Source organism: Delphinapterus leucas, chromosome 4, assembly GCF_059928025.1.
Source record: "Delphinapterus leucas isolate spDelLeu-1000000601 "Yukka" chromosome 4, BTC_Dleu_Yukka2, whole genome shotgun sequence".
Taxonomy (NCBI): domain Eukaryota; kingdom Metazoa; phylum Chordata; class Mammalia; order Artiodactyla; family Monodontidae; genus Delphinapterus; species Delphinapterus leucas.
In genome coordinates this window covers 86,375,695-86,398,776 of record NC_143132.1, presented here as the reverse complement: position 1 = coordinate 86,398,776, position 23,082 = coordinate 86,375,695, and the positions used below count along the sequence as shown (strand labels likewise).

At 34.6% G+C, this 23,082-nt stretch overlaps 1 protein-coding gene across 1 annotated transcript in view; it reads right to left on the bottom strand.

Annotated features, from left to right (window-relative positions):
• Positions 1-1,026: 1,026 nt before the first annotated feature.
• The window catches only part of CCDC39 (coiled-coil domain 39 molecular ruler complex subunit), a 47,387-nt gene continuing 25,331 nt past the window's right edge, over positions 1,027-23,082 (bottom strand). The window contains exons 12-20 of the mRNA XM_022571477.3: positions 22,547-22,684; positions 20,502-20,710; positions 9,589-9,712; positions 5,218-5,377; positions 4,690-4,796; positions 3,871-4,011; positions 3,546-3,725; positions 3,322-3,407; positions 1,027-2,225 (exon numbers count right to left, since the gene is read on the bottom strand). Coding sequence (XP_022427185.1) covers positions 2,072-2,225; positions 3,322-3,407; positions 3,546-3,725; positions 3,871-4,011; positions 4,690-4,796; positions 5,218-5,377; positions 9,589-9,712; positions 20,502-20,710; positions 22,547-22,684 — 1,299 coding nt within the window. The 3' untranslated portion in view covers positions 1,027-2,071. The remainder of the gene's footprint in view (positions 2,226-3,321; positions 3,408-3,545; positions 3,726-3,870; positions 4,012-4,689; positions 4,797-5,217; positions 5,378-9,588; positions 9,713-20,501; positions 20,711-22,546; positions 22,685-23,082) is intronic.

The window sequence follows — 23,082 nt, the reverse complement described above, 5'->3', positions numbered from 1 at the left end:
ACATAGTGGTGTTTTTAGAGTGGAAACTCTTGTGACATACTACGCCTTGACCTTTAGGAATTGCTAGCACAGCTTCAGGATTTTACACACACTTTATTTAATAAAATCTCTTTGAGCATCACTATCAACCAGCATTGTCATTTTCTAAAGCGTTTTTACGGCTTAATGTTACATTCAGTTACAAAAAATTAGGTTAGTATCTTATACAACAGCCTGCCTGAATTTAGAAATTCCATCTTCCCCAAAGCTTCTTTCCTGGGATATATTAAGCAGATTATATAAGACAATTTATAAGGATATATTCAGGAAACCCATCACAGAAAAAAAATATATTATTGGAGATTTACTTGTGAAGAATCCCTAGTGGTATCTTCAGCACTTTTTTTCCCTGAACATTATGTCTATAGTTTGTACGTACCCAGGCAGTATCTTGGTTTGCATAAGTAGATGACTTTCTAACACAGCAGGTGAATGTTAGGATAACTCTAGATTTGGAGATAATAGGGTTGATCCCTTGTTTCACCATTTAACATTATTACACTGAACTTGGAACTATTACTTTATTTAAGAGTTAAATGTAGACTTGCATGCTGGCTTGAGAACCTAACCATTCCACAAATACTGTGCTAGGCTTTGGTTGGTGACTCAATAATAAATAGGTAGAAGTTACTGTGCAATTCCGATGTATCAGGCCCTGTGCACTTTGTATATATTATCTGATTATTTCAATAAACTTTTGATATAGATAACTCTTACTGTCTTTATATTACAAATGAGGAAAAAAGCATAAAGTAACTTTCCCAAGGTCAGAGAACTATTAAGATACAATTCCTGCCTTCATAGAATACAGTGTTTAATATTTCAACTTCCGAGTAATTTACAAAGTAAAAAAGGGCAGAGAATGAGAACTCTGAACATTTGAAGTGACCATAAGATCAATCAGTTTTTAGATCTTATAAATCTCACTTAGCAGAACAGTGTTTTATGAAACAATATTCAGCTTTTTACCCATCTTATTCATTGGACTTGGCTATGCCTTTTGCTGGCTATTACTAAAAATGATAATAAAATATTCTAGTGATCAGGAGAAACCACTACTGCCTTTCAGAAGGAATTGCAAGTGACAGTTGTAAACAATGACAATTGTCTGTATAACAAATATTTTTTTCCAAGGTTTGAAGGAGACAATACTCATTTAGGTACATAGATCCTGATAAATTTATTTGAAAACCAGTTTTATAACATCATAGTCATACTTCAGGAGTTCAAACTGTTGGGCACATGTTATGATAAAGTATTGACTGAAATAACATTCTTAATCTGGTAGTCTACCTTCACTGCAAATTTATGGAATTCCTATTGCAAATCTAATTACGCTTAGCTTTCTTTAAATTGTTTATTAAATCAAGGAAATCTTGAAAACACATTCTTGGTTGTATCTTGAGAGCAAAATCTTTAATGTGTTTGACTTCTTTCAAGATCAGAATGGACTACTTCCTAGAAATTTAAGCTGCACTTTTATTGATACAGTGGTTCTCTTTCCTATCAATTGTTTTCTTGGTGGGGGGAGGGGGAGAGGTAATGCCATTTTTTGACTAAAAATTTTTTAATTATACTAAAGGAAGAAACTAACAGTTTTCTTCCCCCAAAGTCTGGGAAGTATGTTTCTTTTAATAAAACCTAATTTCAGGATCTTCCAGGGTAAAAGAGATATAACAAACAAAATAACAGTGGAAAATATCATAACCCTATGCTTGTATAACACGTATCCTTGTTAAGAATCTGTTCTTACTGCTTTCCCTCTATGTGAAAAAAAATAGGCAAAAAACTAAGAAAATTAAACGTTTCTTTGGCTTATTTGGACCCAAATAGCTTGACTTTTTTTTTAACAGTTTTTATATTTTCCACTGGATAAAACTTTTGTCTGGTCATATTGTATTTCTAACACTATTTCAGTAGGCCTGTATATCAGTATAAGGCACCCAAAAGCATAGAGTGGCATATACTATTTTTAAATTATGAGATTTTTGGTTTTGTGTTTACAACTTGTTCAAAAGAGAGATTAAAATGTTTATTTGCTGCTCTTTTTGCTTTTACCATTACTGGAGCCACTGCTAGCACTAGTTGGTCTAGAAGTGCTGCCAGTTAGTGAAGAGGCTGGGAAGTTCAGCTCTAATACTTTAATTGAAGTCTGAGAAGCAGAAGTACTTGTACTCTTAGATGACCTAGAATAAAACCAGAATTACTGTAACAATTCAAAATTTTTATTTTAGTAGAGACCCCCTCATTAATGGCAAAAGATGCCATAATCCCACAAGTAATTAAAGAGATCAAAAAAGATATACTATTAATAGTGCTAATAATTTTAAAAGCATCACCATTAGTAATATCAAGAAATTAGTTTAAAAAGGAAAAGCTGATAAAGTTTCAAACCAGTAGAATAGTTCGACAAATATATTTCTATTGATACATGAAAAATGTTTTCAACTATAACCAATTTAGAGATAAAATCATTAGGTATTAAAAGTTTGCAAAAATCATTAAACAAAAGGTAACAAAAACAGGCATGGGAAGTTGGGTGCTGGCAAGAGTGATTAAAATGATAGGTTATATAATTTAAACCAAAAAGAAGAAAGTGAAGGGCCTATTGACAGGATAAAGTGGTGGTAACTATCCATACAACTGTAAATACTAAGATTTTTAAATATATATTTTTATGAAAGTACTGGGATGTTCAAGTGGCTGCTCACCGTGTTTACATAGAAAGTGTTTTTGTTTTGTTTTACTTAAACACTGTCTTAGGAAATCCTTTCATGACATCTCTGCAGAGTAATGAAAAGTAATATGGCTGCTGTGTTGACAAAATGTCTACTTGATGATAGAATTCTGTATAAAACTAAACTGCAGAAGTAAAGAATAATTTCCTTTTTAGCAAAATTAAGCAGCATAAATAAAATTCTGACTCCTGAAGATTTTACAATGGATTTTAATAATAAGTCTGTACAACCAAGTTGCCCTTTTATGGTTTAATAAATCCTCCCCATACTCAGGGATGACCATGCTAAATGTACCCTCCAAAATCTCACCCTGCTTTATCCTACTGAGATAGCTGCTAGTCACAAAGCACTTATGCCAAAATGAAAATAACACCAGACAGAAGTCAGAAGGAAAGAGTCCTGCCCTGCTGGCTGTTTTCTGTATATGTGACACTGACACATGCCATAGCTGTGGCATGTGGAAGTAGCTGAGTTCACTTAGGATGGAAGCTGTGAGAGTTGTAGGTAAGTAAGTAAGGAGACGGTGTTTTCTCCTTCCACTTACCTTGCTGATACCAGTGAAGTCTGGGAAGGAGATCTAGAACTGTGACGACTCCCTTTAGTACTAGCTGTAGGTAGTGCTAAACCACTCTGGAAGGATAGTCAATAGCAGTCAGTACCACTGCATTTTAGAATATTTTTCATTAGACTTCACTTTATGATGAATACCATAAATTTTTTTTGTGAAATGTTTAAGAAATATATTTAACTAGAAGATACTCTTATTACCTGTTGAAAGTATGTTTGAAGGATAATACCAATCTCAGCATTTTCTTCTGTGATATCAACTAACATTTCATCAATGATCTTGTGAAGCTGTTTCACTTCACGAAGTTTGATGTCTTGTTCTTCTAGTGTTTCATCTTTCGTGTCTTTCAAAAGACGGATTTCCTTGATGAGTTTTGCACACTGTTGGTCAACAGTAGTCAGTTATTATTTAAACCTGTTTTCTAGAACTTAATTTTTTTAATGGGTGAAGGAGGATTTGGGGTTACCATTTGGAACTCCAAAAAAATATAAATATGACAGGTCAGTTTTTAAAAGTTATCAATACCTGTTTAGTTACTCTCTCTAATTTTGGCTTCTGCTCCTCAGTTTCTCTCCTTAGTTGAAGTGTGTAAGCTTGCTTCTCTGATATTTTTTCTTTGACATTATTTGTTAAATGTTCTATAACTGCTAAAGTATTTTCCATGCTCTGCAGAAAATAAAGGTATTAACATACTTATTGGTTGGATCAGAAATAACTTTTATAACTTGCCAAGTATTCATTTAATTTCGATTCATTTATTTTTGTATACAATGTACATTCTGTTGGTAGGTAATAAGTATAATGGCTTTATGGATTAAGTTTTATATATAATTCCACTGGAAAGTATTTTTATGGTATTTGGGAGAAAAATAAACAATTCAAACAATGACTGTTGAAAGCATACAATTTTCAAAGATTCCTAATTCATATCACCTGTTCCTTCAACTTCATTAGTCAAAAAAAAATCTAAATGTTTATAGAGCCTGCTTATTACCAAGCACGTTGTTTTCTTATCTTTCAGACTTTTAAGGAACAATCTTTAAGGTGATATTAAAGGATTTAAGTGAAATAAAGTTCATTAAATAAAAGGTTAGTGGATAGATCATAATTAGCTCTGATTCATCAGCTAATCAACAAGTAATTGTCAGGAGTCTAACCTACACTTTAGCACTGGGATTTTAACTAATTTAGTTAATACTTTGATCACTTATTTTTTTTCTCATTTAAATGAGACATCTCTCACTATCTAATTCTCTAAAAACTTGTCTTTGTACAAGATAACAAGAAAGAATAATGATAGTTAACTTTTACTAAGGTCTTATTACTAAAGCCTGTAGAATTTACCTGGATATCTTCCTGTAGTTCTCTGATTTGTCTTTGTTTGTATCTGTGTTTTTCATCAACAGCTCTCTTTTGTTCTTCTAGTTGAATTTTTACCTCATACTCAGCACCTAGAATTGAAAGAATTTTTGCTCTAAATTTTTAACATGCTGTGTAGAAAGCAAGCTTAAAGTCTTACATAAGTTAAACTTTTAACTTTTTTTAATGAAAGGTTAAATTCCTTACGTCTAGTTGTTGAAAAACAGGACATGAAATAACTATTTTTATTTTGTCAGCATAGAGCAGCCAATATGCTGTTCTCGTCAGATTTGAAATTAATTCCCTAGAGAAGTGATATGCCATATCACTAGAAGTAATAATGGAAATAACACCTTAGCACTTATTTTAAAGGAGGGGGATTAGTTTTTCCAACTGAATCAAACATGATACACTTTTGTTTTCCTTGTCTCATAGCGTTCCTCTTTTTAAGGTAAATAATTCTACAGCTTTCACTGCATGTATATTTTTAAAGTTTTAATAATTCCTACATACTAGATGGAGTCACTTTCTTAAAAGATTGTTTGTAATTGTTGTTGCAGCTGTTCAGCACTTGCAAGGTGTTTCCTAGAGCATAGATTTCTTTTTCAGCTTTGTTGATCTTAGCATCCAAACTGTCACCTTCCCTTTGAAGTTCTTCTTTTTCTTGAGCAGCCTATGAAAAATGGAATAGATTGGTTAAAAGTATCATGGGGGAGAATGTCTGTTTTCAGGGCAGGAAGGGCAGGAAATAGTTAACTCACAACAATACCAATTTGCCATGGGGCCTACATGCAGCACCAAGCATTTATTTCTTGCACCTGATTTAAAGTAAAAGACCAAATCCTCAAGGCCTTCCAAATATAGCACATAGGCTACAAAAGCATGATGGCAGTGTAGTAACCAACCAAAGCTTACATGAAAACTCTCCAACAAAAATGAACGAAAAGCAGGTATAAACTTTACTGAGAAGAGAAATAAGGTTAGCTAGAAGCGGTTTCAAACTAGATATTAAATAAAAAGAATGTACGTTTCTCACCTGAAAGCGGCTTGGCACACTTTCTCATTAAGTCTTAGTGGTAAAAGAGGTGAACAAAGTATACCCATAAAGTGTCACATATTTTTTAAAGGAAAAATACTGCATGATCCTACTTATATGAGGTACTTAGAGTAGTCAGATTCACAAAAACAAAGTAGATTGGTGGTTGCCAGGAGTTTTGGAGAGGGAGAAATGGGGAGTTATTGTTTAATGGGTACAGTTTCAGTTTTGAAAGATAAAAAAAGTTCTGGGGATGGCTCTTGTGTTGACTGCACAACAATATGAATATACTTAGTACCACTGAACTGTACACTTAAAAAGTATTAAAACAGCAAATTTTATGTATAATCACATTTTTTAAAGTTTTAATTAGATAATTGTGATAAATATGGCTAGAAAAAATGAAGTCTGTAAATTGCTGAAAACCAAAAATTCCTCAGTGAGTGAACATACCCAGTGACTTTTTCCAGCTTAACTGTCACTGGGCTAAGCCTTCTAGAGTTGTACCCAAACAGTTCCCAAGAACTGCAATTAAGGGTTGAGAGGGATAGCATGCATATATATTTAAAAGTGCCCCCATGAAAAGATGCTCAGCATTGCTAATCATTAGAGAAATGTAAATCAGAACTACAGTGAAGTAGCACCTCACACCAGTCAGAATGGCCATCATCAAAAAAGTCTAAAAATAACAAATGCTGGAGGGGGTTTGAAGAAAAGGGAACTCTCCTACACTGTTGCTGGTAATGTAAATTGGTACAGCCACTATGGAGACCAGTATGGAGGTTCCTTAAAAAACTAAAAATAGAGCTACCATATGATCCAGCAATCCCACTCCTGGGCATATACCCAGACAAAACTATAATTCAAAAAGATACATGCACCCCTATGTTCATAGCAGCAGTATTCACAATAGCCAAGACATGGAAACAACCTAAGTGTCCATCAACAGATGAAAGGATAAAGATGTGGTACATGTATACAATGGAATATTACCCAGCCATAAAAGAGAATAAAGCAATTTGCAACAACATGGATGGACCTAGAGATTATCATACTAAGTGAAGTAAGTCAGAAAGAGAAAGCTAAATATCATATCACATATATGTGGAATCTAAAATATGACACAGATGAGCATATCTATGAAACAGAAACAGACCCACAGATATAGAGAACAGACTTGTGGTTGCCAAGGGGGAGGGGAGTGGGGGACGGAAGGAGTGGGAGTTTGGGATTAGCAGATGCAAACTATTACATATAGGATGGATAAACAAAGTCCTACTGTATAACACAGGGAACTATATTCAATATCCTGTGATAAACCATAATGGGAAAGAATATTTGAAAAAGAATATATATATATATATATATATATATAGCTGAATCACTTTGCTATACAGAAGAAATTAACACAACATTGTAAATCAACTATACTTCAATAAAATTTAAAAAAATAAAGTGCCAAAACCCATTTTTAGTCAAAATCAACTAATAATTTCATTGGTAAATTTATTCAATCCCAAGTATCTATATTTAAACCAGAATGTGGTCACTGGAATTTTTTTTGGTAATGTTTTAATTAACATTTTCAGTTATTTGTTTTATTATGCTTCAAGATACGTTACACATTTTTATAGCAAATAGTACATAATAAAAAATTAAGCTTAGCAAAGAAAACGTTCTTAGGTAAATTACATTTAATTCTTTCAAGTTGAGTCTAGAATTAGCAAACATTTCATTCAAAATATAGTGTAGGGAGAAAGAGCTAGAATGAATCAAAACAGCTAGATTTTAGTTGTGGATTTCCTACTAGTAAGCTGAGTAACATTAAGTCATTTACTTCCCTACTCCAAGGTCAGTTTGTTTGTCAAATAAATGAGTTGAATTTGTTCATTTATACAAAATCCTGATCTAATTCCATAAATACCTTAGACTTCTAAACAGTGGTAAATAGAAAATCAGTCAGAGGTGTGCACTCCTGTAGAATCAGATAATCCCTGGAGGGCCCACTAGAAAATGCCAGGTCTTTGGTGTCACCATGCAATGGCATCATTGTACACCCACTGATTGCTTTTGCCCATTTTCAGACCATGGATAATTTTTCTCAACATAAGCCAGATTGACTTTAGTTATAAAGAAAAGTTTCCATTTTACACATCTGGCACATGTGAAGTGTTATGAGTAAAACATTTAAATATGCTGACAACAAAAAATGTGAATAACTGTGTGGCAAGCTATGGACCCTGGAGGAAAGTGAAGTATGACATCAGGAAATTAAGAAGGGCAACTGATAGCCTTGATTAATTTCACATATTCACTATAGTGGCACAGAAGGAATACTCTTCCTCATAAAATTTGCCTGTTTTCCTGAGAAGTGGATACTTCATCATCATCATCATAACAGCAATAACGGTAATGATAGCTAATATTCACTGAGAGCTCATTTTGTTCCAGACACTGTTTAAGGGCGTTACATATATTTTCTCATTTACTTCTTAAAACAAAAGTAACAATATTACCCTAATTTTTTAAGTGAGTAAACTAAGACCCCAAATGGTTAAATAACTTATTCAAGGTCACCTACCTAATCAGTGATAGAACCAAGGCATGGACAAAAGCACTCTAACACCAGTGCTTTTATGTAACTCATCAAAGCCCTTGTTGGTAGAGAAACTTAGCTGGAATTGCAACATCTATCTCCTTCCCATCATTTAACAGACTACAGCCTACAATTCACCCCTTGGGAACCTTCAAAACCTGAGAGGAGGAAAGTCCTGTTAATAGTGGGCAGAAGCCTCACGTACTAAAGACTGATGAGTTATAAGAAGGGTTTGAGAGCTGGGACTCATTTCTCATATAGGTTGGGTGGAATTTCCTGAGGCAAAGTGGCAGACATATCACACAGTGTAGTAGGTTAGGGGCAGCCTTAAGGGCTACAGAAGGAAACTTAGAAGATTAAGTAGAAGTCCAAATGGAGGGTGCATCCACAAGGGCCATCCTCTAAAGATGTGAATTGGAGATCTCTTTCCCACTCCTATCCATGTATGATACAGGAAAAATGACCTAAAGTTACAATCTCCATTCCTTCTTTGAACTGTTTAGGGTAACTTCCCAGACCTCTCCGCAAAGGAAATCACACCTGTTCAGGGTATTTTCTACAAGGGAAAGATGAATATAGCAGTAGTCAGGAAGGAAATTGCATCCAACTCCTGATCACTTCTAAATTTCCCTTTAGGGTTACAAGGTACAGATAATCACAAGATGGCAGACAACTCTCAAAACATCAGAAAAAAACAGTAGATTCACCTGATCTGTTTGTCTCCCACCTAAAACGAAAGCAAAGGAACAGCCCTCTTCCTCTCTGGCTATCTGCCATACCAGGACAGCAATGATAAACTGGAGTGTAAGAGGTGGTGTAGCTCTAGGTGACAATAAAGTCTAGGCTGTGGTCACATGAGTGCATGACTACAGTGAAGTAAAGCTTTGAGCCTGAGGTTTTGAACAGGTTGTCACAACATGTTAAGGACACCCAGAGTGACAGTGGGTCTTAGAGTAAAAGAGATTATGAACCTTGAATAAATGAGGGAAAAAGACATGACACAAATGATAGCAAAAAAACAGTGTCAGAGTGGTCCAGACCTCTCTTTGACCTCGTGTATAAAACTAATAATGCTTCAGTACCTCCATCTAGCAACTCATGTTTTATGACCTAATTAAGTGTAATAGCTACTGGAGTGCTATGAAATTTGAAATTTCATGGCAAAAGTAAATTTGCCATTTTGGTTTTTAACAAAGAGCTAAGAAAGAATGAATACTTCATTCTATCACAACTGTAAATCCATTAAGATTACCTTTATTACATAATAGGCCTGCGTTTTCTCTTCTTCTCCCTCAGGAGGCAGCATAACAACAGTAAGAATTTCATATCTGTTCTTCAGCTTATCAATTTTACTTAGCCGCTCATGAAACTCAGCACTAGTATGATAAGGAAAAGAAAAATTAAACACTGAAAAACAATATACTTTTAAAGGACTACTGTTCTTACAGAAGACAGTTTTCTGTTACTACTGAACTCAAACAGTTTAAATATATTCTCACATTGCAATTTTATAATTCAGTGTGAAGGGTCTCAGATTTCACCCAATTTGAAAGCTAACAAGTTAGCCTGCCACAGTTTCATGGATGCTGGCAAAAAAACACAAGATTTCTGGGTCAGAGGAAAAGGCCTTTATCACTCATGGCATACCAAGTAGCATGAGCTTCCTATTTGCATTAGTTCCCCTCGCTCCCAAAGTGCCATGCAGGTGAGGAGGAGCTCAAATGGATGCTGCACATACAGCAGGTTTATGTCACAACTGAAGAACCTCAAGCTTAGTTAATCCAAATACTTTATAATGGAAAATAAGCAAACATACCTAAACTTTGCTGCAGAGGGAGATACTATCTCTAGCTCCCAAGGCTGCTCACTATCCAAACATCTTTTAAAAGATGGTCCAGTGCAAATCAAAACCACAATGAGATGTCACCTCACACCCATGAGAATGGCTACTATCAAAAAGAAAAAAAAAAAAAACCCAACAAAGTATTAGTGAGGAAGTGGAGAAACAGAACCTTTAAGCACTATTAGTGGGACAGTAAAATGGTGCAAATGCTATGGAAAGCATGGCAGTTCCTCAAAAACTTAAAAATAGAAGAGCCATATGATCCAGCAATCCCACTTCTGGGTATATATCCTAAAGAATTTAAAGCAGGTTCTCAAAGAGATATCTGCACACCAATGTTCATATATTATTCACAAAAGCCAAGATGCGGAAGCAAGCCAAATGCCCATGGACAGACGAATGAATAAGATACATAAAATGGAATATTATTCAGCCTTAAAGAGGAAATTCTGTCACATGCTACATGGTGAACCTTGAGGACATTATGCTAAATGAAATAAACCAGTCACAAAAAGAAATACTACATGATTCCACTTATGTGAGGTATCTAAAGTAGTCAAATTCATACAGAAAGAATAGTGGCTACTAAGGGCTGGGGGAAGGGGGAAATGGGAAGGTAATATTTAATGGGTATAGCGTTTCAGTTTTACAAGATGAAAAAGTTCTGGAGATCTGTTGCTCAACAATGTGAAAATATATAACACTACTAACTGTACATTGTAAAATTGTTAAGATGGTAAATTTTATGTGTTTTTTACCAAAAAGTTTTAAAAGTTTCAGTTTTATAAGATGAAAAAGTTCTGGAGATCTATTGCTCAAAAATGTGAAAATACTAACACTACTAACTGCACATTTTTAAATGGTTAAGATGATAAATTTTCTTTTTTACCAAAAAAAAATTTTTAACATCTTTATTGGAATATAATTGCTTTACAATGTTGTGTTAGTTTCTGCTGTATAACAAAGTGAATCATCTGTATGCATACATATATCCCCATCTGCCCTCCCTCTTGCGTCTCCCTCTCATCCTCCTTATCCCACCCCTCTAGGTGGTCGCAAAGCACCGAGCTGATCTCCCTGTGCTATGCAGCTGCTTCCCGCTAGCTCTCTATTTTACATTTGGTAGTGTATATATCTCAACGCTACTGTCTCACTTTATCCCAGCTTACCCTTCACCAGCCCCCGTGTCCTCAAGTCCATTCTCTATGTCTGTGTCTTTATTCCTTTCCTGCCCCTAGGTTCATCAGAACCATTTTTTTTTTTTAGATTCCATATATATGTGTTAGCACATGGTATTTGTTCTTCTCTTTCTGACTTACTTCACTGCATGACAGACTCTAGGTCCATCCACCTCACTAAAAATAACTCAATTTCATTTCTCTTTATGGCTGAGTAATATTCCATTGTATATATGTTCCACATCTTCTATATCCATTCACCTGTCGATGGACACTTAAGTTGCTTCCATGTCCTGGCTATTGTAAATAGTGCTGCAAAGAACATTGTGGTACCTGACTCTTTTTGAATTATTGTTTTCTCAGGGTATATGCCCAGTAGTGGGATTCCTGGATCATATGGTAGTTCTATTTTTAGTTTTTTAAGGAATCTCCATACTATTCTCCATAGTGGCTATACAATTTACATTCCCACCAACATTGCAAGAGGGTTCCCTTTTCTCCACACCCTCTTCAGCATTTATTGTTTGTAAATTTTTGATGATGGCCATTCTGACTGGTGTGAGGTGATACCTCATTGTAGTTTTGATTTGTTTGATTTGCTCAACATCATTAATCATTTCCCTAATGATTAGTGATGTTGAGCATCTTTTCCTGTGTTTGTTGGCAATCTGTATATCTTCTTTGGAGAAATATCTATTTAGGTCTTCTGCCCATTTTTGGATTGGGTTGTTTGTTTTTTTGATATGGAGCTGCATGAGCTGCTTGTATATTTTGGAGATTAATCCTTTGTCAGTTGCTTCCTTTGCAAATATTTTCTCCCATTCTGAGGGTTGTCTTTTCATCTTTTTTATGGTTTCCTTTGCTGTGCAAAAGATTTTAAGTTTCATTAGGTCCCATTTGTTTATTTTTGTTTTTATTTCCATTTCTCTAGGAGGTGGGTCACAAAGGATCTTGCTGTGATTTATGTCATAGAGTGTTCAGCCTATGTTTTCCTCTCATAGTTTTATAGTGTCTGGCTTTACATTTAGGACTTGAATCCATTTTGAGTTTATTTCTGTGTATGGTGTTAGGAAGTGTTCTAATTTCATTCTTTTACCTGTAGCTGTCCAGTTTTCCCAGGACCACTTATTGAAAAGGCTGTCTTTCTCCATTGTATACTCTTGCCTGTTTTATCAAAGAAAAGGTGACCATATGTGCCTGGTTTTATCTCTGGGCTTTCTATCCTGTTCAATTGATCTATATTTCTGTTTTTGTACCAGTACCATACTGTCTTGATTACTGTAGCTTTGTAGTATAGTCTGAAGTCAGGGAGCCTGATTCCTCCAGCTCCGTTTTTCTTTCTCAAGATTGCTTTGGTTATTCAGGATCTTTTCTGCAATTTTTTTGTTCTAGTTCTGTGAAAAATGTCATTGGTAGTTTGATAGGGACTGCATTAAATCTGTAGATTGCTTTGGGTAGTATAGTCATTTTCACAATGTTGATTCTTCCAATCCAAGAACATGGTACATCTCTCCATGTGTTTGATCATCTCTAATTTCTTTCATCAGTGTCTTACAGTTTTCTGCATACAGGTCTTTTGTCTCCTTAGGTAGCTTTATTCCTAGGTATTTTATTCTTATTGTTGCAGTGGTAAATGGGAGTGTTTCCTTAATTTCTCTTTCAGATTTTTCATCATTAGTGTATAGGAATGCAAGAGATTCCTGTGCATTAATTTTGTATCCTGCTACTTTACCAAATTCATTGATTAGCTCTAGTAGTTTTCTGGTAACATCTTTAGGATTCTCTATGTATAGTATCATTTCATCTGCAAACAGTGACAGCTTTACTTCTTTTCTGATTTGGATTCCTTTTATTTCTTTTTCTTCTCTGATTGCTGTGGCTAAAACTTCCAAAACTATGTTGAATAATAGTGGTGAGAGTGGGCAACCTTGTCTTGTTCCTGATCTTAGATGAAATGGTTTCAGTTTTTCACCATTGAGGACGATGTTGGCTGTGGGTTTGTCATATATGGCATTTATTATGTTGAGGTAAATTCCCTCTATGCCTACTATCTGCAGGGTTTTTATCATCAGTGGGTGTTGAATTTTGTCGAAAGCTTTTTCTGCATCTATTGAGATTATCATAATGGTTTTTATCCTTCAGTTTGTTAATATGGTGTATCACATTGATTGATTTGCATATATTGAAGAATCCTTGCATTCCTGGGATAAACCCCACTTGATCATGGTGTATGATGCCTTTAGTATGCTGTTGGATTCTGTTTGCTAGTATCTTGTCGAGGATTTTTGCATCTATGTTCATCAGAGACACTGGCCTGTAGTTTTCTTTTTTTTTTTTTTTTGCAGTACGCGGGCCTCTCACTGCTGTGGCCCCTCCCGTTGCAGAGCACAGGCTCCTGACATGCAGGCTCAGCGGCCATGGCTCACGGGCCTAGCCGCTCTGTGGCATATGGGATCCCCCCGGATCGGGGCACGAACCCGTGACCCTGCATCGGCAGGCGGACTCTCAACCACTGCGCCACCAGGGAAGCCCTGTAGTTTTCTTTTGTTGTGACATCTTTGTCTGCTTTTGGTATCAGGGTGACTGTGGCCTCATAGTATGAGTTTGGGAGTGTTCCTCCCTCTGCTATATTTTGGAAGAGTTTGAGAAGGATAGGTGTTAGCTCTTCTTTAAATGTTTGATAGAATTCGCCTGTGAAGCCATCTGGTCCTGGGCTTTTGTTTGTTGGAAGAGTTTTAATCACAGTTTCAATTTCAGTGCTTGTGATTGGTCTGTTTATATTTTCTATTTCTTCCTGGTTCAGTCTCAGAAGGTTGTGCTTTTCTAAGAATTTGTCCATTTCTTCCAGCTTGTCCATTTTATTGACATATAGTTGCTTGTAGTAATCTCTCATGATCCCTTGTATTTCTTCAGTGTCAGTTGTTACTTCACCTTTTTCATATCTAATTCTATTGATTTCAGTCTTCTCTCTTTTTTTCTTGATGAGTCTGCCTAATGGTTTATCAATTTAATCTTCTCAAAGAACTAGCTTTTAGTTTTATTGATCTTTGCTATTGTTTCCTTTATTTCCTTTTCATTTACTTCTGATGTGATCTTTATGATTTCTTTCTGCTAACTTTGGGGTTTTTTGCTCTTCTTTCTCTAATTGCTTTAGATGTAAGGTTAGATTGTTTATTCAAGATGTTTCTTGTTTCTTGAGGTAGGATTGTGTTGCTATAAAGTTCCCTCTTAGAACTGCTTTTGCTGCATCCCATAGGTTTTGGGTCATTGTGTTTTCATTGTCATTTGTTTCTAGGTATTTTTTGATTTCCTGTTTGATTTCTTCAGTGATCTCTTGGTTATTTAGTAGTGTATTGTTTAGCCTCCATGTGTTTGTGTTTTTTACAGATTTTTTTCCTGTAATTGATATCTAGACTCATAGTGTTGTGGTCAGAAAAGATACTTGATTGAATTTCAATCTTCTTAAATTTACCAACGCTTGATTTGTGACCCAAGATATGGTCTATCCTGGAGAATGTTCCATGAGCACTTGAGAAGAAAGTGCATTCTGTTGTTTTTGGAGGGAATGCCTGATCAATACCAATTAAGTCCATCTTGTTTAATGTGTCATTTAAAGCTTGGGTTTCTTTTTTTTTTTCTTTTGGATGATCTGTCCATTGGTGAAAGTGAGGTGTTAAAGTCCCCTACTGTTTTTATGTTACTGTCGATTTCCCCTTTTATGGCTGTTAGCATTTGCCTTATGTATTGAGGTGCTCCTATGTTGGGTGCATAAATATTTACAATTGTTATATCTTCTTCTTGGATTGATCCCTTAATCATTATGTAGTGTCCTTCTTTGTCTCTTCTAGTAGTCTTTATTTTAAAGTCTATTTTGTCTGATATGAGAATTGCTACTCCAGCTTTCTTTTGATTTCCATTTGCATGGAATAACTTTTTCCATCCCCTTTCACTCTGTATGTGTCCCTAGGTCTGAAGTGGGTCTCTTGTAGACAGCATATGTATGAGTCTTGTTTCTGTATCCATTCAGTCATTCTGTGTCTTTTGGTTGGAGCATTTAATCCATTTACCTTTAAGGTAATTATTGATATGTATGTTCCTATTACCATTTTCTTAATTGTTTGGGATTTGTTTTTGTAGATCTTTTCCTTCTCTTGTGTTTCCTGCCTAGAGAAGTTCCTGTAACATTTGTTGTAAAGCTGGTTTGGTGGTGCTTAATTCTGTTAAAACTTTGCTTATCTGTAAAGGTTTTAGTTTCTCCTTCGAATCTGAATGAGATCCTTGCTGGGTAGAGTAATCTTGGTTGTAGGTTTTTCCCTTTCATCACTTTAAATATGTCCTCCCACTCCTTCTGGCTTGCGGAGCTTCTGCTGAAAGAACAGCTGTTAACCTTATAGGGACTCCCTTGTATGTTATTTGTTGCTTTTCCCTTCCTGCTTTTTTTTTTGCGGTTTGTGGGCCTCTCACTGTTGTGGCCTCTCCTGTTGCGGAGCACAGGCTCCGGACATGCAGGCTCAATGGCCATGGCTCACGGTCCTAGCCACTCCGCGGCATGTGGGATCTCCCTGGGCCGGGGCACGAACCTGTGTCCCCTGCATTGGCAGGCGGACTCTCAACCACTGCACCACCAGGGAAGCCCTCACTTGCTGCATTTAATAGTTTGTATTTAATTGATAGTTTGATTAACATGTGCCTTGGTGTGTTTCTCTTTGGGTTTATCCTGTATGGTACTCTCTGTGCCTCCTGGACTTGATTGACTATTTTCTTTCCCATGTTAGGGAAGTTTTCAACTATAATCTCTTCAAATTTTTTCTCAGACCCTTTCTTTTCCTCTTCTTCTTTCCTCTTCTTCAACATAATTCAAATGTTGGTGCATTTAATGGTGTCCCAGAGGTCTCCGAGACTGTCCTCAATTCTTTTCTTTTTTTTTTATTCTGCTCCCTGGCAATTATTTCCACCATTTTATCTTCCAGGTCACTTATCCATTCTTCTGCCTCAGTTATTCTGCTATTGTTTCCTTCTAGAGTTATTTTTAATTTCAGGAATTGTGTTGTTTGCCACTGTTTGCTCTTTAGTTCTTCTAGATCCTTGTTAAATGCTTCTTGTATTTTCTCCATTCTGTTTCCGAGATTTTGGATAATCTTTACTATCATTACTCTGAATTCTTTTTCAGGTAGGTTGCCTATTTCATCTTCATTTATTTGGTCTTGTAGGTTTTTACCTTGCTCCTTTGTCTTTCCAGAACAGGAAAGCCAGTGCCTCTCCTTGCAAGGCATGCAGAAATATGAGAAACCTTTGGAGAATTGTCTCCTAAGATTCTGATCTTTAAATCTGCTTGTTAGTTTTTTCCTTCTATTCCAGTAAATTTATATTTTTAAACTATTTTTTTACTTATATAATAATAATACTAAGAATGTTAATATATGCACAGCAACATGGACAGTGACTTGTTTGCCTGCTACAACTTCGTGAAAATAAGCCTTCCAATCATGGTGAAAAGAAATCTTCAACATACCAGGCTCCTACTCCTAAAGAAGGTTGATGGTAAAATATATTAAGTATCAGAAGTTACAGCTTTGCTTATTTTTAAGTATTATTATTGTTTCATCAGAAAATATTTACTCGTCCTTTATGTGATTTTAAAAGACAAGTCTTGTTGGCCTTCTAGCTTAAGATGGTAGACTGAGCACAAGAATCTCTCTCCTCCTTCCTAAAATGGAAAAGATTAAAAGAAAAATAAACCAAAAAACCCACCACAGCTCTGGGAAAAGAAAGAAAAATTTTTCATGAATTCATGAAAAATGGAAAACAAATGGGATATGATTGACAGGATGAAAAAAAATGGAGATTCAGAAGATTATATAGTAATAAGAGCCATTTTTCACCAAAGAAGTCTGGAGAAAATCCAAACTCAGTAATAAGAAATAAAAAGAGCAAGAGTGATCTCTGAGGCTACTGTCAAGGTAATTAATAAAAGGATTGCCTATAGAATATCTGGGCCACTCTCCTCAACCCCTCAAAGTACATAGAAATGTTGGCAGGAATTATTTATGCTCCAGTGATAACCCTCAAAATTACCAGAGTTCCTAACATTGTATGTTGAAGCTGGAGAGAAAAGCAAAAAAGAGCATGAAGTAATTCCAGGCCTCCACAACAATGGAGGTTAATAAAAAAGAAAGGCAGTGCCAGCCAGAAATGAAACCTTTCGTTGCCCAAAATAAACCCCTTATGCTCCTTACAGGACAGACTAGCCCAGAGTTTACAGTCAGCCCTCCCAGTTAGGGGAGAGACCTGTTAGAAAAAGCAATCTACCTAATTGCAGAAGCAACCCATACCAGCCAGCTATACCAATCACCATGATTATTAATTAAGCATTTGTTAATAAATATAACAGAGAGCCAAAGATTATCAGCATTTATGAAAAGCTAACGGTATGAATGAAAAAAACAAAATGAGCAAAGACAGAATAGACCCTAGGAGAAACAAAGATAATGTATGGGATAGAAAAAAACCTTCAAAGTATTCTAATTAGTATCTTCTAAAACATGAAAGGATATTATATCCAAAAATGCCCGTAAAACAAGAATGGGCTGCTATGAAAAGAAAGAACCAATGAAAGAATAAGAGTTCTCTCAAATAATCTCCACTTTTTAATTTAAAAGTAGTAAAGAATACTGGGCATGGTGGGCACACGCCTGTAGTGACAGCCACTCAGGAGGCTAAGGCAGGAGGATCTCTTGAGCCCACGAGCTCTGTACTGTAGTGTGCTATGCCAACTGGGTGTCCGCACTAAGTTGGGCCTCAACATGGTGACCTCCCGGGAGAGGGGGACCACCAGATTGCCTCAGGAAGGGTGAACTGGCCCAGGACGGAAACAAAGCAGGTCGAAAGACTGAATCAATGATATAGAGAGAGGAGAAAGACAGAGGGGCAGGGGATGGGGAGAAGACAGAAAGGATGGTAATGGGGCGAGAGAGAATATCTTAAAAAGTGGAATAAAAAGAATAAAAAATTAAAATGAGAGAAAAGTTAAGAAATCTGGAAGACTAAGCATCCACTAAAAATGAGCAACAGATGGAGAGAGTGGTGTGAGAACAAAAAATTGAAAAACTAACAGAAAAATATTTTCCTGATATGAAGAAAGATTTGAATGAAATAATTGAAGGAGCTCACCAAGGGTCAAACAAGAAAAATGAAAAAGGATAAAACACCCAGACGCACCCATGAAAGTTCTGAAATCCCCCAAATAAAAACATTGTCCCAAAGCTTCCAGAAAGAAAACAAAAACCAGGTACCCTATCTGGAACCAGACCTCCCATAAACAACAATTTAATCTGGAAGAATATGAAACAACACTTTCAAACTTCGACTGTAATTCAAACATGGGGAAGAATAAATATGTTTTAAGCATACAAGGACTCGAAAATTTCAGAAAACATCAGTTCTTGAGAAAAAGTTTCAAAACATATTCCAGAGAAATGAAATAAGAATCCAAGGAAATAGAATAACAAAAGATACATGAAAGAATATTAAACCAAGAAACAAGTAAAACACGTAGCTAGGTTGAAATTATTGCTGGCAATTGGCTGTACAGTTTAATGCAAGTTATAAGAAAGAGTTCTTTTCAAAGTAGAGACATAATATTAAAAACAAATAACAACCCGAAACTATAATCTGTGATTTCAATAATAAATGAAAGATGGAGAAAGGAAATACAGCAGTAAAACATGCTAAAAGTTGTAACTATTTTAGGAAGGAAAAAATAATAGTAACTAATCTTCAGTATTCAGAGAGATAGGAAGATTAGAATTTCTTTTGAATTTAAAAATAAAATAATTTAAATTACAATATACATACTACAAACACAGAGGAAAAAAGGGAAAAAATTCAGTAAAACCAATGAAAGAACAGAGGTTCTTGAAAACAGAGGTACTTGAAAATTCAAGAAAGATATAATTCTGCTCTTTTACAAGCTTATGCAGAGCATAGAAAAATAAGAAGCACAAAGATCATTTTATAAAAGTAGATGTAACCTTAATAACCTGATAATTTGACAAGGGCAGGAGAGAAAAAGAGAATTATAAGCATAGATGCAAAAATTGTATAAAAATATTAGCAAACCAAATCTAGATACATACAAAATGTAATATGTAACAAATAGCTGTATTTATTACAGGAATGTAAGTTTGTTTTAACTTTGAAAAAGCAATCAACATATTCAATTATATTAACATACTGAAGAAGCTACATCATATCAGTGAGTACAAAAAAAGCATATAATAGTCAACATTCATTCCTGATTAAACAAATTAAAACAACCTCTTAGCAAAGAATGAAAATAGATGGGAACTCACTTAATATTATAAAGAGAATCTCAAAAAAACACTATAGTAAACTTGATACTTAAAGATAAAACAGTTAAAACTTTCCCTTTAAGATCAACCACCTGCAAGACAAGGGTACCTGCAATCACCACTGCTATTCAGCATTGAACTGGAGGTTAGATAACAAGGACAATAAAGTAAGAACAAGAAAAGTTATAGATTGAAAAGGAAGACACAAAACTGTTATTTGCAAATGATGTCAGTGAAATACCTAGAAAGTAGAATCTACAGATCAATTGTTAGAATTAATAAAAATTTAAGCAAGGCTGCTGAATACTTAATATACAGAAATCAACTGCATTTCTATACACCAGCAACAAACCAAAAATGAAATGCTTTAAAAGGAGATAACACTGATAGTAACATTAAGAAAAAATAGCATGTATCCAGGAATAAATCTTATAAAAGATATGCGAAATCTCTAGGGGAAAATTGCTTCAATAAATGCAGCTGTCGGGTATCCATAAGGGAAAGCATGTTATTGGACCCTTACCACAAACCATACACAAAAATCAGTTCCAAGGAGATTAATGATCTTAAGGTAAAAGGATAACTCTAAAGAATGAGGAGTTAGCCTAAGGAAAGAGAGGGAAAAGCATAGATTTGTAGCTAAAATATGGCCTATGTATTATATTAAAAGCTTTTTCAAACAAATAAGAAAAAGATGGACATTCAGGGTGGTGGAGGGAGCAGTCAGTTCTTCTGACATTACTCTTAACGTTTTTAAAATTCGTGAGCAGGATTTTAAAACTCTAATTGTTACCTTATATTTTGCCGTTCTTGATCAACACATCTTATTTGTGATGCAAGCATTTTTTTGTGAACCTTAATTTCTTCATTCCGTTCTTCCATAGCAGTGTGTAACTGCTGTTTTCTTTCTTCCAGAGAAAGAACTTCTTCTGCCTTACTGTGAAGCATATCTCGAATACGTTTAACCTCAAGTTTTAAAAGATTGTCTTCTATCATCAAATCCTATCAACATAACAAAATCGTCAAATATTGAAATAATAATTTGCATATCCAAACCAAAATATATTTCCTTTTTATTGAAAAGGAAATTGAAAAAACTTGAAAAGATAACATTTTCTAATTTGACCATTGACCAAGATATTAATTAGGGTTAAATTTAGATTGCTCTGAGTCATGACTGATTTTCCTTTTATTTTTATTTTAAGGAAAGGGTTTATGGTTATTCCAAGTCTTTTATTATAATTCAATTTTACTAAAAAAACAAAAAGAAGAACTTATAAAATTTAAAGTTACAATGTCCAGCAAATATATGAAACCCAATGGATGAGCATTTTTATATTCTAAACTAAATCTTACAAAATAATGTGTAAATACCTTTTTATTTTAAAACAGTTCAGTCATGAGTAGAGTGCTGACACAAGATCACACTAATAGATCAATTTTCAGAATAGAAAGCCCAGAAAAAACACTCTAGAATATAAGATTTTACGAATTCAAAACAAAGCTTGTTAGCTGGAGAAAAGATTAGATCCCCATATCTCATATGTACCAAAAATAAATGCCAGATGAATGAAAGAACTTAATGTAAGTGATTAAACCAAAAAAAAAAAAAGAGATTAAACCAGTGCAGCCACTAGAAATAGTAAATATCTGTTTGATTTTTAGTGTGATGAAAAAGTTTCTAAGCATAAAAATTATACAGGGAAAAACACTTAAACATATAATGTTAAAAAAAGTTTTTATGTCAAAAGAAACTGAATAGAAATTTAAAGACAATGGGACAAATATTTATGAGTTAATATTTTAACATATGAAGATCTTCTGCCAAGCATTTAAAAAATATAAACCACCTGGGGACTTCCCTGGCGGCACAGTGGATAAGACTCTGCACTCCCAATGCAGGGGGCCCGGGTTCAATCCCTCGTCAGGGAACTAGATCCCACATGTGTGCCGCAACTAAGAGTTTGCATACCACAACTAAGGAGCCCATGAGCCACAACTAAGGAGCCCACCTGCCACCACTAAGACCCAGCACAACCAAATAAATAAATATATAAACCTCCTAATGGAAATATGGGCAAGAAAATGAACTAGAAATCCAAAAGAAAAATTATGGAATATAACATAATAGAAAAAAATGTTTAAACATTTTAATTGAAACATAAGTATTTTAAATTTTATGTTTAAACATAAAATGTTTTAAAATGTCACCAATTTCTAAAGTGCAGACTAAAAACAATGAGATACTATGTTTGCCCATCAAATTAACAATAATTTTATAAATTATATTATCCAGCCCTGGTGGTGGTGAGTAAAATAGAATGCTTACACACTGCTGGTAGGAGTATTAACTGAACCCTCTAAAAGGCAATTTGGCTTGAAAATAGTTTCAAGACACCGAAAATATTCATTCTTTTTGAACCATAATTATACAGCTAGAAATTTATCCTAAGGAGATACATGAACAACTGTACAACGAAATATGTGCACAGTACATGATAGCACCATTTAGAATAGCCAAACACTAGAAACACATATGCAAAAATAGGAGATGGTTAAATAAATTACGGTAACTTCATGCAATGGACTGTAGGAAGCCTTTAAAGATAATTAGTTTGGGAGACATGTGCAATATACTTTTAAATTTTTGAATATAATATATAAAGCCAATTTTCTTTAAAAGACTGAAAGAAAATAATATACTATAACACTTTATCTTCTGTACAGTGATTATAGTGACTTATTTTCTTCTTTATAATTTGGTATTTTAAATTTTTCTACAATTAGCATGAAAATATGTGTTTTTTAATATTATATATACATATGATTTTATTGTACCTGTTTCAAAGCTTTGGCTTTATTAAGTTCTTTCTCTGATCTGTCATTGAAGAGGTTTAGTTCATTTATTTTGGTCATGAGGGACTGTTTTTCATCACGATTTTTACTATTTGACTTCTTGATAAAGTAAAGATCATTCTGTAAAGAGGAAAAAATGGTACATAAATACATATTTTAAATAACAATATTAAATACTACTAAACATGACTTACTTTAAACTATACGCTCCATTAAATATTTATAATAATATTATAAATCTCACCCTTCATGCTCTTATGTCTCTAATAGAATATACATGGATGTTCACATAGAAGCATTTTCATTTTTATTATCTATTGATGTTTGGGTTCAGTTTGAGTTCAATAATTCTAGGAAATATTATGTATGATTACAGTTCAAACTGAACTATTACGTCGTTGCCATTTACGGGGAGAAATGGGAGGGTGGAGTTCAAGCTTTGGTTAAATACATGGTTCACCTTCTGGAGTTCATTATTTGATTCAACCCAAGTCTCAGAAGGTAAAAACATTAACAGT